A 14,571-nucleotide genomic window follows, 5' to 3' on the forward strand; every position below is an offset into this window, starting at 1 on the left:
AAATGGAATGAAATGGAGTGTTTCCCATGGATTTGGTTTAAAATGGTGGCTCAAACTATGTATGAATATGATTTACCTCCTATATTTTATCCTTAAGTAGTCATTTTTGAAGAGTGTGTTTTATAGTGTTCCATAATTTTATGCTTCAACGAACTAGACGGGACCTCCTTTCCTATTATATTACACCTATTTACACTGTTATGGGGCGACATCAGCTCAACTGCTAGAGCACCTGTCCATAGGTTGGTGGTTCAATTCCATGCATACTGCTTGCATGCATGATGGTTTTTCTGGTACAACAAACTATGAAGTGGTTTAGTTATTTTGTTTTCCCACGTTATGAGATCTTTATCATTCTTAAACTAATAAACCTGATTCTGTGTCTGTTGTGGTGCGCGTGTCCGCCACCACATTCTCCCGGTGCGTCTATTTCCTGTGCGCGCTCCCGGCACCGGCACACTCGCTGCACGATGGCCGAGGGAGGCGGACCTGAGGCGGGCAGCGCTGCGGACTCGGACACGGAGCCGGTAACTGTCCAAGACCCATCGCCTTCTCCTGAAAACCAAAAACAGACTATCGGGTCACTTTTAAAAACCACCCTGCGGAAAGGCGACGAATGGTACGGATCTTACACACTATCATTAGCCCTGTGTTTCAATTAGCATTAGCCGGCGAGCTAAGTTGTATCAAACAGGAAATGCTAGCATGCTAACTATGATTTTGGATTGGCATCGGGTGGTGTTATGCTACTGGTAGTTGGCAAGCTAATGTATCACTGGATAGCAGGCTAGTAGCTACATTTCACTTTCATTTCTGCTTAAATGGTTACATAATCACAAATACTTGTGTACTCTCAACATAAAAGCTAAACGTTCCTCTTAACCACCTGCCTTCATTGAAGTTACATTGCTTTAACGTTATAAGGTTTACTTGCTAGGCCTTTATAATGACAAGTTAGCTGGCACAGGCTGATAAGGGTGATACTTGATTGATAGTGCGGGCCCAGTGAGATCTTGTTAGTCAAAACCGGTTTATTGTAAATCGGTACAATTATCAGGAAACATGAGGATAGACGGAATGACGGCACTTTCATTTTAACTGAAATTAACTACTGGTTGTCAAGTTAACGGATATGGCTTACATAGTTTTGCCAAGCGCAGCTCAAAGCTTTGTCATTGTGAAAGTAAGTGCAGTGTTTTTGGACTCTGTTGGCTCTGCCCTCTGTGTAAATTGTACGCAAACGTTAAGTATTAAATCTTATAAAACTTTTGATACAAGGCAGTTGATATTGAGAACCAAGTCAACAATAATAAACATTTTCATGCTGCAATAAATAATGCATACACTTTCATTTTTTCACTAAGTCATTACTAATTAAGTCTGCCCAGTTTTTCATAAATACACACGATTTAATGTGTAATTCTATAAAACCAAGCTCATTAACTAAATAAGATTTTGTCTGGGATCGGATTAAGTTGGGCCAGTTTGCTGTAACTATATATGGGATTTGTTTTGGAAACTACTGTTGGCTGTAGAGATTTCTCTCCCCTTCACATTTTATAGCATCACTGTAACTCTGGGAGACAAGACACTGTGACATCTTCTTACTAATAATTGTGGTTTAGGTATCTTATCGACAGCAGGTGGTTCAAACAATGGAAGAAATATGTGGGCTTTGACAGCTGGGACATGTACAATGTTGGAGAGCGTAGCCTCTACCCAGGACCTATTGATAACTCTGGGTTGTTCTCAGGTAAAAAATATTTTGAAAAAAGTTTTCTTAATTAAGAAAGTTGATCCAAACCTAAAACCTGTGTGCTGTGTTTCAGACCAAGAAACTCAGGCGCTGAAGGAGCACCTTATTGATGAGCTGGACTATGTTCTTGTTCCCACTGAGGCTTGGAACAAACTAGTCAGCTGGTATGGCTGCCTCGAGGACCAGAGACCCATTGTTAGAAAGGTAAAGGAAAATTTGAGATCTTGAGATATCAAAAACCAAAACACATCCAGCTTTCCATAACTGTCATATTTTGTCTGTGCACAGGTGGTTGAACATGGCATGTTTGTCAAACATTGTAAAGTGGAGGTTTATCTGCTGGAACTAAACTTATGTGAGAATGACAATATGGAAAATGTCGTCACACGGCATTTCAGTAAAGCTGATACTATAGGTATGGACTGTTTAATGGATTGTTTATTTGGAACTGTAAATGAAGGTTCCTGTTTTCTAAATGTCACATCCATGTTGTTTACAGACACTATAGAGAAGGAGATGAGGACGCTGTTTAATATCCCTTCAGAGAAGGAGACGCGGCTGTGGAACAAATACATGAGTAACACGTATGAGCAGCTGAACAAGCCAGACAGCACTGTACAGGACGCAGGGCTCTTCCAGGGACAGGTAGAGCAACACCACTCAACATCCACATACCTTTCTGCTTGATACGTTCTAGATTTTGTTGGGGCATTTCACAAACATTTGAACTGTCAAGTTTTCTTACTGTTTATTACAAATTACATAAATATTACTGCTGTATTACACGTGCATTTCTCCAGATTGTTTCTTGGTGATGAAATATATTAATATTCCTGGCAGCATATTGTAGTTACAAACATCATTAGACTTTTATTGTGGTTTAATCTCAATTAACTCAGTCATGTACTCTATTAATAAAATTGTGTTCTTACAGGTTCTTGTAATTGAACGCATGAATGAGGATGGCACATGGCCTCGACAAGCATCTCATCCCAAGTAAAGTTTATTTCTGTTATTATTTTTTGCAAAAATCTTTCTACCATTCTACCATGTCTATTTTTTTTTCATCACTAGATCAAGTACAACAGCATCCAGGAACTTCACTACCTCTCCAAAGCTCTCCTCCAGCTCCTCTGCCAGTGCCTCGTCCACAGTCACCAATGGGGACAGCAGCAGTAGCAGCAGTAGTACTGGATACACACTCAACAATAGCGCCTCCTCTGGCAACAGGCAGGACTTTTAAGGCTAAAGGATTTATGGGTTTGCATGGTGAAAGCAAAATCTCATAAGTGACCTGCTTTGTCCACAGATTGGGAGGCTACAGTTCGTACAGTTCCTCTTATAACTACAGAGACTCACAGTCCCAGCCCGGCCTGTGTGGACTCAGTAATCTCGGAAATACGTGCTTTATGAACTCAGCGCTGCAGGTAAATACACATCAAGACTTTAGTAGGGCAGCACAATATTACAGTACTGTGGTATAACTGTTAGTAAGTATTTTATCATGAACAGTGCCACTTTATGCAGAAGAAATTGTATTTAATTTTTAAAATGCCTTAATTTAATTTAACTAGCTTTATTCCTTTTTTATAGTAAACTAACCAGGAATTGTATATGGAATGTTGGATGAATTTTGACCAGATTAGGTTAAAACATGCTGAGTGCAGATCAGAGCATATTAGAGAATATAAAGTATTTTTCAGGAAATGCACAAAATGTAGAGTCATGTGCCATTTTTGGTTAATACCAGTCGTTTTTTTGTTATTATTTTCAAGAGTACTTCTACAATTAAAGCTATGGAAGGAAAAAACAAACCAGTAAAACCTCAAAATAAAAAAGAGCTGAAGTCAAAATACAACACTTTATTCAGAAATGCACTTTATTTCTGTATCTTGCTTCCTTAGAGTTTAAATAAATAATTTGTTAAAGTAAACAGTTATTTTCTTTTTTCCTTGCAGTGCCTGAGCAATGCGTCTCCTCTCACGGAGTACTTCCTGAATGATCAGTATGAGGCAGAGATTAACCGAGAGAACCCTCTTGGAATGAGGGGCGAGATCGCAGAGGCTTATGCCGATTTAGTCAAGCAGATGTGGCTTAGTCGGAGCAGTTATGTTGCCCCACGGACATTCAAAGTAAGTTTATTAATTGTAAGCAGCCAATTATTCATACTGTTGCATTCAAAACCATAACTATAGTGGGCATGTTTGACAGATGATAACGTGACACGGTTTTTATTTTACAAGTATTTTTGGTTAAAACTTGCTTGACAACTTCAAGTGGCTTCAACCACTTCCTAATTTTGCTCTGCTTTCAGGCAATTCTTGTGATGCATGCATGCATGTTTAAGCAGTCCTCTAGTGTAGTGCTTGGAACATTTCTTTTGTCACCTGTTCCCTGAATTAACTTACTGTTCTTTAAAAAATTCAGACTCTGAATCATATGCATGTTTACAGCAATTTTGAACACATTTTTGGAAAAAAATTTTCACAAATAAAAACACTGTAAAAAATCTGCTGATGGCTACAGTGAACTGTGAAGAGCTGAGGCTAGCAGCAGAAAATTACTTACAGGAAGTCTATGAACTATGGTCTATCATCTGTCATTTGTCAAGTTTCAAAATCAGTATGGTTTGCAATGAATAAAAGGCACCTCAAATGTAATAGTTTTTCACTAAATGCCAGACAACAAGAATAATAGTGTGATATATAAGACAATGTTTGACGATTTTCTCCAGACCCAGGTTGGCCGATTCGCCCCCCAGTTTTCAGGGTACCAGCAGCAGGACTCTCAGGAGCTGCTGGCGTTTCTTCTGGATGGGCTCCACGAAGATCTGAACAGAGTCAAGAAGAAGCCCTACCTGGCCCTGAGAGATGCGGAGGGACGCCCCGATGAGGTTTTACATTACATTATACAATACTTTACAGTATGTGAAATGGTTCCTCTTTGTATGCCACCATTGTCATGTGCACAAAAATAATAATAATAATAAAAAAAGAGTTCATTCATACTCATAAATGGAAAAAAAAAAAATTTTTCAAAAACTGTAGTAAGTTTGTTAAACACAAGATGGCAGCAAACTAGAGCAAAGTTGTGTGTCCATACAGAGAGTTTTTGTTTTGGCTGAGACATGGAAATATGAGCTTTGCATAGACTGAAAGTGTTTTATTCAAAACGGCCAAACCGGAAAGAGGAGCCCAAATTTTGAACCACATTTGGAACAAACTGAAAACAGCCAGTGAAGTGTGTAATTACTTGTTTTTATGTTAGATACGTTTACTATTAATGGAAAAATAAAGGACAACAAGGGATGGTGTTCAGTGCTTGATTTCTACATTTTGTTTAACAGATTGTTGCTAAGGAAGCCTGGACTAACCACCGGTTGCGGAATGACTCCATAATCGTAGATATTTTCCACGGTCTGTTCAAATCCACGCTGGTGTGTCCCGAGTGTTCCAAGGTGTCGGTGACCTTTGACCCCTTCTGCTACCTCACGCTGCCTCTGCCCATGAAGAAGGACCGCACCATGGAGATCTTCCTGGTGCGCTCTGACCCCCAGTCCAGACCCACACAGGTGAGAAGCATGCCATGAAGGGGGAGTTATATTTAATTTGTATAAATATCAAGAAGTTGTTTTGGGTAACAGTTTTACTTTTTTGTCATCAACTTTTTAATTGATTTTACAGTAATAAACATGTACATCCAAGGACAGCTTTACTTTTTGAAGTCATAATACTTGAACCTGGACATATTTTAATTCATGTTCCTACATGAGCAATTTAATCATTCAGTTTTGGTTCTCTTTTCAGTACCGTGTGATAGTCCCCAAACTGGGCACTGTGGCAGACCTGTGCAGCGCCTTGTCCAAACTCTGTGGCTTTCCTCCTGAAAATGTAAGTGCATTTTATTGTCAAATACAGTCATTATTTTGACCTTTGCTTTCTATCATTTCAGAATGACATAAAGTTTGGACCATTGGCATAACAATTAACAATTCAGAACAAAGTATTATATCTTTTGAGTTTTGAATGATCAACCGTTCTCAGCATGGCACCATATAAAAGGAAGCTGAAATTCATGGATAGTAAACTCTAAGTTGTGTCTTTGCAGATGATGGTGGCAGATGTTTATAATCATAGGTTCCATAAAATCTACAGACGAGATGATGGGCTCAACCAAATAATGGAGAAAGATGACATCTTTATGTGAGTAATGTTCAAAATTAAAATAACATACAATAACATACTCGCATGTTTAGAAAATACCATACCTTTCACATAAGGAGCATGAATAAATTGAACATCTATTACGATATATTCTCAGCTAAACAACTAACTCATCGAGAGTAGAACTTGCTCTAACAAAGCAGATAATTAATGTTTTGGAACGACATGATGAATTATAAAGCAGAAAATATAAGTTTAATTGTACAAAGCTGCAAAAGAAAATATAAAAATACATAAAAAAAAAGTAACCCTATTTTGTCCCCCTTCCCTCTTATTGTACAGTTTAGATCTGTAAAAACATGCTCTTAAAGTCACAGGACTCTTGTATTAGTTAATTTTCCATCTTGAATGATAATGCCCCTGGAATTATGCAGCCCTATTGTGTGAATTTCCAAAGCAAATAAGTAAAAAATGTTCAAAACTTGATCCATGTGTCAGTATATTTTGTTAATGTTGTTGTGTTATCCCCTATGCTCTCGCACAGATATGAGGTGCAGGAGGAGGACAGCGAGCGCATGAACCTACCGGTGTACTTCAGGGAGCGTCACTCTAAACAGTCCAGTGGCTCCTCCAGCACCATGCTGTTCGGACAACCTCTGCTCCTCACTGTGCCCAGACAGAACCTCAGCGCCGACCTGCTCTACCACAAGATCATGGAGAGGATCAGGTATGGCTGTCTACTGCCATTACTCAACTGTTGTGTTCAGTTTGAAATAGTCAAAAAGTATAGCCTTTACATACTTACATAATCTATTTTTGTGTTTGTAATTCAAATATTGATTGTTTTTAAATATATACAGAACAATGATAGAACATAAAAAACAGTGAGACTTAATTTAGACCACGCTTTTGCTGTGAAATAATGACATTTCAGGACTTTGTCAATCTCTGTAATCTTGGGTTTTGTAACAGTAGATGTTTGTATTCTTTGCAGTCGGTATGTGAAGCCAGTACAGTGTTCCAGTGGTGAGAGCAGAGTCTCAGCCTCAGCTTCAGCCACTCTGAGCAGCAGCCAGGCTCCGGAGTGCTCCTCGTCTGCAGTGGATTGTCCTCTGGACTCTGGTCTGGACTCTGATCTGAATCCTGGTCTAGACCCTGGCCCAAACCCTGGTCCAAACCCCGGGGCCAGTGGCTGTAGCAGTCCTGTGTCTGATGGAGCCTCCTGTAGTGCCAGCTCCAGTAACGGCACCAACCACTCTGCCCCCTGCACTGAGACCAACGGCATGTACGATGGTGAGGAATCCAGGAGTCAAGAGTCAACTGCTGAGTCTGCTTATTCATACATTTTCTCTTAACTGCTGAGTGCCAAGGAGCCTTCATTCAGTCTTATTGTTATTTAAATATTAGGAAAAAGTTAAAAGCTGAAATGTCAGAATCCAGGAAGTAGCTAGAAGAGCCGTACCAATTCTGGGGTTGTCAAAAGTATCGAAACTTAGATACTAAACGATACTAAAACTAATATTGAAATAGTGAGTGAGTGAATTCCTTGGTATTGAAATTGGGTTCAAGACATTTTAACACATCCCTGATGCAATGTTAAAATACTGTCTGAATATCTTGATCAAGAAAAATTCACATTTCACATTTGTCAATGTGGAAAACATTCTTGGAGTCCTTAATTTAAAGGTTTTTTTGATTCAGGTGAGGAGGAGGCCATGGACCACCAGCAGAGCCCTGAGCCGGATCATGTGCAGTCTGAGGAAGAGGAGGAGGCGTCCGAGCTGGAGAACGGGACAAAAGCAGAAAAAACTAAGTCTTTGACACCAGCGAAACTCTTCACCTTCAGCATCGTCAACTCGTACGGGACGGCCAACATCAGCCCACTGCCCTGCGACGGGAACCTACTCAAACTCAACCGTGAGTTAAACGAGTAAATATGTGGAAGTAGGGTGTCTGACTATGTAGTTTTATTTTCTCTGACGTGCACAACAGTCTAGTTAAGTGATTCTTAACCATAGGGCTGGGGCCCAAAGTAGGCCACCCCCCAGGGTAAAAAAAAAGTTAAGAACCCTTGGTTGGAGATGTTACAGAATTAGTCAAATGCATCTACCCCCTTCCCACCATCACTCTCTGCAAAAATGACTTGTAGATTGTTTGTGGGCTAATGGCACATTACATTATAGTGATGAAACTGCGTTGTTGAGCAATTTCTAATCTTTGGCTTTGAGTTTTTGAAGATTTGGTAAGAATAAAAAGGACAGAATTAAGAATTTGAAAGCTTGTTTGAGGCCATTCAGCTAATGCTAATGACAATAATTTAGTTTATAAACCGTATTTATAAAAACATACAGATATTTAGGTTATAAAAATCATGCATTCAATATTCTAATATTTGAGATTGTATGAGTAAATTTAATTAACATTTTGCCCTAAACTACGTGCACTAGTTCCCAAAACCCATGATGAAGTCTTAACCTTGAGTCTGCTTCTTATTAACTTCAACTCTCAGAAATAGCTCCGATAACTGGTCCAGAATATTTAAAGATATTTCATTTGTATTCTCTTGCAGCACATTCCACAGTGGCTATCGACTGGGACACTGAATCCAAAAAACAGTGCTACGACGAACAGGAGGCCGAGGTCAGAGCAGTAACCTCCGTAATTTGTCCAGCTTGTTCATGCTTTATTTGTATCAATATGTTTATCTTTGTGTAAATATTTAAATGGGCAGGCCTATGAGAAGCATGAGAGCATGCTGCAGCCCCAGAAGAAGAAGGCCACTGTGGCTCTGAGGGAATGTATCGAACTATTCACCACCATGGAGACGCTCGGAGAACACGACCCCTGGTAACCAAAAGGAAAACAAAATCATACAAGACTGGATTAGTGTGACCTGTAATTGAAACAAGCCTTAACTCTAGAATAAGGCTAAGATAAGATTATGGATGCAGAAATTAACAACTGTCCGTGTATGGCCTCACACCCAAAAATAGGCACGAGCATAGTCACAGTCCAAAGTCCTCCATTAGGGATGTCACAACATCTGTAAAGTTTTACTGTAAAAAAAACATCATGATTATTTACCTATTATTGACAACAGATTCTATTGAAATAACTAAAACTGCTTTGAAAATTAGGAGCCAATTGTGACCTGAATAATTATGATCAATTGACTGATTAATCCTTAACTGTAACTCAACCTCCCTTCTCTTGAAAGTATTACACATATTGTATTGATAATGTGTCTTTACTACAGGTATTGTCCCACGTGTAAGAAGCACCAACAGGCCACAAAGAAGTTTGACCTTTGGTCTCTGCCCCGAATCCTTGTGGTTCATCTGAAGCGCTTCTCGTATAACCGCTGCTGGAGGGACAAGCTCGACACAGTGGTAGACTTTCCCATCAGGTCCGTAAACTCATTCAATGCACTGTTCAACTGATTAAACTGTTGTGAATCAGAAGAGACAATTCTCTTCAAAAGAGCCAAATCTACTTCAGTGTTTCTGCTAAAAAAAAGAACACTACTGCACAAAAATATAATTGATTATTCCCTGTAACATAATTTAAAATAATTATTTTTGCTAGGGTAGGTAAACATATATTTTAAAACACATCTTGGTGGTTTAAAAAAAATCACAACAAAATATTAAAACAAAAGACAAAAAAAGAGAGATTTTTTTTAGCCATAAGCTGCATAACAGGTTCTTCACTGGGAGTCAGTCGGAAACAATCTAATCGTTAAAAAAGAGTTGTACTGACCATCACCATATTCTTTCATATAAAAAATGATTATATTTGACCTTGAAGCTATTTAAATGTAACTGACAAAGGGGAACAATGCATAATTAAATTGTTTTATATTCTTTTGTTGTATGTTGAAGTGTATATTTAATATTTAAAAACTGTATCAAACAGGAAATAAACAAAGTGTGTCTTTTGAGGAACTTGGCCACTTGACAGCGGAAGTGACCTAAAATAACATTGTTTTGAGTAGTTCTGACATGAGGAATTAATCTCTTGGTTTAGGAAGTATAAATGTTTATAATGTAATGAAATGTCCTTTTCTCTCTCAGGGACTTGAACATGTCGGAGTTTGTGTGCGACCCAAAAGCTGGACCCTACATCTATGACCTCATTGCAGTGTCCAACCACTACGGCGGCATGGGAGGGGGGCACTGTAAGTCAATCTAAAATGACTTAACTCTTTCCCCCATGAAGACGACATTTGACGACCTCCCCTGTACCCTTAATGACGACTTTTGACACCTCCGCTGTATCACTAAAGACGTGATTTGATGACCTTTAGAAATGGCTTGGTTTTTCACATTTAAACAGAGACTGTGATAGGTGGGGGCCACTACAACCCATACTAGACTGACCAATAGGATTCAAGGATATGTTTTCGCCGATTTTTTTCCGAAGTTAATCGAAGTAGTGATGATGGTAGCTTCCGGAAAAAACACAACACGAAACACGTGCAATGGAAAGATCGTGGCGCTGCGGCGCACAGTTTTAGAAATAATGAGGAGCGGATGTATTTTATGGATAAGTTTAGAGAATTGACTTTTATTGATTTCAAAGTGATTATGAAGTTGATTATAAAGTGGAAAACAGCGATAGCGACGGACTTACAGAGAGTGAAACTTACGAAGGTGAGAATGCCACTGATGCGTCTGTATGGAGTCCTGCGATATCCGAACAATCTATTTGGGCTTTATACTCGATTATGAACCAAAATTGCCCTGAAATCTGGATGTTGCCCAAGCTAGTCCTTTAAAATATTTCAGTCTTTTTTTCCAAGATGCGATGTATAACAGAATCGCTACAGAAAAAACGCTTATGCGGAGCTCTGCGCACGAGAAAATAGCCAAGATGACAAATACTGGACACCCACTGACGGGAAATAGTTTTATTATTATATTATTATATTATAATAAGCTAAATGAGTTGAATAAATAAAATAAGTTGAATAAGCTAAATGAGTTGAATAAGCTAAATGGAAAAAATGAATTAGGTGCACACAGGTGTACAACAGGTAAAAAAAAGGTGTACACTTGGCTATACTGTATCTGGTGATATGAAATCTGTTTAAATACTTTGGCAAAGTATATTTTTTAATTTTTTTATGAATATAGTACTCAGAACATGTATATATCAGATGCTGAATGTAGTTTTTTGTTTTCGATTTTGCACCTGACCAGGTAAACTCTCATTTTCAGTGAGCTGTTATACATCTATAAATGAGTTGAATCACATTTAAACATCCATAAATGAATAGTTCAGAGTCTAAGGTTTCCAGAGATACCAAATATGTCTGTGTTACAATTAAGTTCATGAGTGTAAAATTAATTTATAATCACTCGTGGAAGTCTGTTTTCTTTTATGCAATTATGCTCTATGGGTAGCCCTAGTAACATATGTATGGGTTGTTCCTAGTAGGCGTCCAGGGGGGAAAGAATTAATAATAGAATCAGGTCCATTGATCAGTTTTAAAATTTAAAAGAACTCTTCAGTCACGCCAGTATAAATGTCTTTACAACAAAACTGCCAATTTACAATGGCTGTGTATGGGGGGGTAGATGAACACAGAAATTTTCAGAGCAATTGCACCTCAAGTACAATTACTCACAAATACACAAATCACTCAAATCACAACTTTGACCATGTTAGAATGGTTTTGCTTCATCATGAACTCAAAAGTATTTTTTGCATAACTTTTGTGAAGTCCTTCAATCATCCAGGTAGGATCCATAGCAAAGGATTCCATAGAATATTTCCTTTTCTTTTGCATAATATGTCCACTTTAAATTTTACAAAGATCTTTCCCAACTCTAATGAATAGTAGTAGTATTAACACCCCACAGTCTTTGCTGGTAACAGTTTAACTTCACTCTCAGTAGTTTGACTAAGCCTCAAATCGGCAAGCAGGTCATTGTTTTGTAAATTTATTAAACCTTTGGTTTTCAGGAGAGTTTTTTTTTCACTGTGTGTTTTGGCTCTTGTTGACCTTTGACGTTTGTCTCAAATAGACACGGCGTACGGCAAGAACAAGATGGACGGGAAGTGGTATTACTTTGACGACAGCAGTGTTTCGTCGGCCTCAGAGGACCAGATTGTGGTGAGGTTTTACTCTATAATAGATTACACTGACAGTAGAACAGTATACTGAACATGGCGTAACCTGTTGAGCACATATTCTGGGTTTAGTGACATTTGGTTAAATTTATAAAATTCTTAGACCATTTGAAGATTAAATTGTTAGAATAAAATGAAGGACAAAACCAACCTGGACCAAATATTTTGACATTGTAACTATTAAAGGTATCCTATGTAATGTGTGTTGGAGGTAAAGCAATTACAACAGCATGAAAACAAACGAATGGAGAACCCTCCAAAATCTTTAATAAAATGAAGTATATGCATTCAATGTACATACAAAAGATACTTTTTTATTGTATTATGTAATAACACACAACACAGTTTAGCACTTAGTAAATATCAAAGATCAAAAACTATTGTTAAACGTTGTGTTTCACATTTTTTGTTTGACAAATACAAAGTGAAAGGAAAGTAAGTATTAAATTTCAAAACATGCAAATGTATAATGTGGGTCCAAAACAAAAATACACCATATTAGCATTTTGTTTTGGTTATGTTGCAGAAATAGCCATCCCTCATTTTCCTACAGTGTAGACACAATCAGTTGGTGACTAAACGTCTGAAAGTAAAGATACAATACATTTACATTTACAGTGACTCATGTGAATTTAAGATTTTTCTGGTTTGTGACATTCCTAAGCTTTGGTGCAAGTTGAACCATGAGCGACAAGCAAACATATTTTAGGTTAAGAAGTTAGGATGAAAAACATCCTCCACTAATCTCATATAAGATTACATCTTGGTTGTTATACCTTGCATCTTGGTTAAGCGAGGTATAACAGCCACAAATTGTGCACATATGTGAAATCTGATTTCAGAGATTGTGTTTGGCTATGACATAACCGATCAATCACTCAAACTTTATTTGTATAGCACTTTTCATACATTTGAAATGTAGCACAAAGCACAAAGCCCGGATATGCTGAGGAGTTCAAAAAAGCTGTACTACCATGACAAGTAAAATATAAAATAAATTCAAAATGTTAACTGAACTACAAAATGTATTTTGTATAAATTATATCAAAATGTTGTTTTGTAATTCTGTTAGGTTTATCTAGACATAATAGAATTATTCTGACAAATTCTTGTGAACCCAGTGTTGTGTCTCATGCAGATTGTCTCATCCCATTTTTATATAATAATAAAAGGTTTGCTTTGTTCACTGACTGTAAAAATGCCTTATTGTTTTGTAGTAACTGTATCGATGTCTCTTCTCTTACAGACAAAAGCGGCCTACGTGCTCTTCTATCAGCGCAGAGACGAAGAGGACTCCCCCAAACCACAGCCCTGTGTGTCACTAGGGGGCGCCTCGGAGTCAGTGGACGACAACATGGACACAAACTAACTTAACTTCCCCAAATGGGACGAGCGGCACTGAAAATATTACGGCAAATAGAGACTTGTACGCACACTCAAAGCTACTCTAGTGAGAATAATGGACATCATAGACTTTGCATTATTAAATCCACCTTTCCCATGGTTTGGTTTTTGTCTCATTTGCTGAAATCTGAAGCCTTGAATGCCAACCAAGAGACTTCCTCAATGCAATAGTGAGTTTGTGCATAATTGAGCTCAAGTTTAGTTCAGTCTCTGCTATGAGGTAACGCAAGGTGTGTCCAGAATGTAAAGATATTTTTGAATGGTTGAAAATTATACAACAGCAACATTATACATGCAACAGGACTAAAGGTGCTGTGAAGTAAAGATTATGTCACTGAACTGGACCAAAACAAGAACTAAACCAGGATTTAAACCATGAATCCCAGCCATATAAAGAACACATGTACCACCATTTGTACTTGCACCACAGTTTGAGAATCACAAACCGTCACAACCACTAAAACTAAAGCTAATAATTTCCACATTGTTTCTTTTTTTTTTTTTAAGCAGATCAGGTGCTGGCTGCTACATCACATGCCCAGCAGCTGACTGACCCATTACTGGTTTGATATCTTGCTCTTCTGATGTGAAAAATGAAAAACAAAAAGTCTATTTAAATATAATGGAAATTCTGTCCATATGTAGACATTGGAATGCCACGATTATATTAAGAAGAAACAACAATATTACGATTATTCACAACTCACACCAAACAACAGTGCATTCATTAATTTTTTTTTCATTCAAGTTCATTAATTAATTTAAATGGTCTAAACCTTCAGATAAAAAAGCACTTCATATTTTGGTTGACATTTTGGAGTGTAGATTGAATTACTTATTTTTGCTTAAAAAATTGTTACGATTATTATTTTTAACATTATATTATGACAAATGTTTCTGATGATCCATTAAAAAAAAAATCTTGACATCCCTAATTGTAGAAAAATGAAAAATTCAAGTTACTTTCTGGACACACCTCTCTTTGCTCTATTCACAAGTGCATCGTCTTCTTAAAATAATAACAAAATAAGCCAAATGTTAAACCAAAGCTGTCCACAATATTTATTAACCTGACAGACCACTAGCTTCCTGCATAGCTTTTGATAACCGTAA

General features: G+C 37.7%; 1 protein-coding gene across 1 annotated transcript; it reads left to right on the forward strand.

The window, feature by feature from the left end:
- Window positions 1-442: 442 nt before the first annotated feature.
- Window positions 443-13,557, forward strand: usp4 (ubiquitin specific peptidase 4 (proto-oncogene)). Its single transcript, XM_020933887.2, has 22 exons — window positions 443-619; window positions 1,626-1,753; window positions 1,830-1,960; window positions 2,045-2,171; window positions 2,256-2,401; window positions 2,691-2,752; window positions 2,831-2,986; window positions 3,066-3,183; window positions 3,715-3,888; window positions 4,491-4,649; window positions 5,103-5,327; window positions 5,563-5,646; window positions 5,864-5,958; window positions 6,464-6,646; window positions 6,914-7,212; window positions 7,621-7,836; window positions 8,489-8,559; window positions 8,651-8,766; window positions 9,176-9,325; window positions 9,993-10,096; window positions 11,949-12,037; window positions 13,301-13,557. The coding sequence occupies exons 1-22, from the start codon at window positions 471-473 to the stop codon at window positions 13,421-13,423; spliced, it is 3,105 nt and encodes a 1,034-aa protein (XP_020789546.1). The 5' UTR covers window positions 443-470; the 3' UTR covers window positions 13,424-13,557.
- The last annotated feature ends 1,014 nt before the right edge of the window (window positions 13,558-14,571 follow it).

The sequence above is a fragment of the Boleophthalmus pectinirostris genome, unplaced genomic scaffold (assembly GCF_026225935.1).
Source record: "Boleophthalmus pectinirostris isolate CB_2022bp ecotype Guang Dong unplaced genomic scaffold, ASM2622593v1 HiC_scaffold_3, whole genome shotgun sequence".
Taxonomy (NCBI): Eukaryota; Metazoa; Chordata; class Actinopteri; order Gobiiformes; family Gobiidae; genus Boleophthalmus; species Boleophthalmus pectinirostris.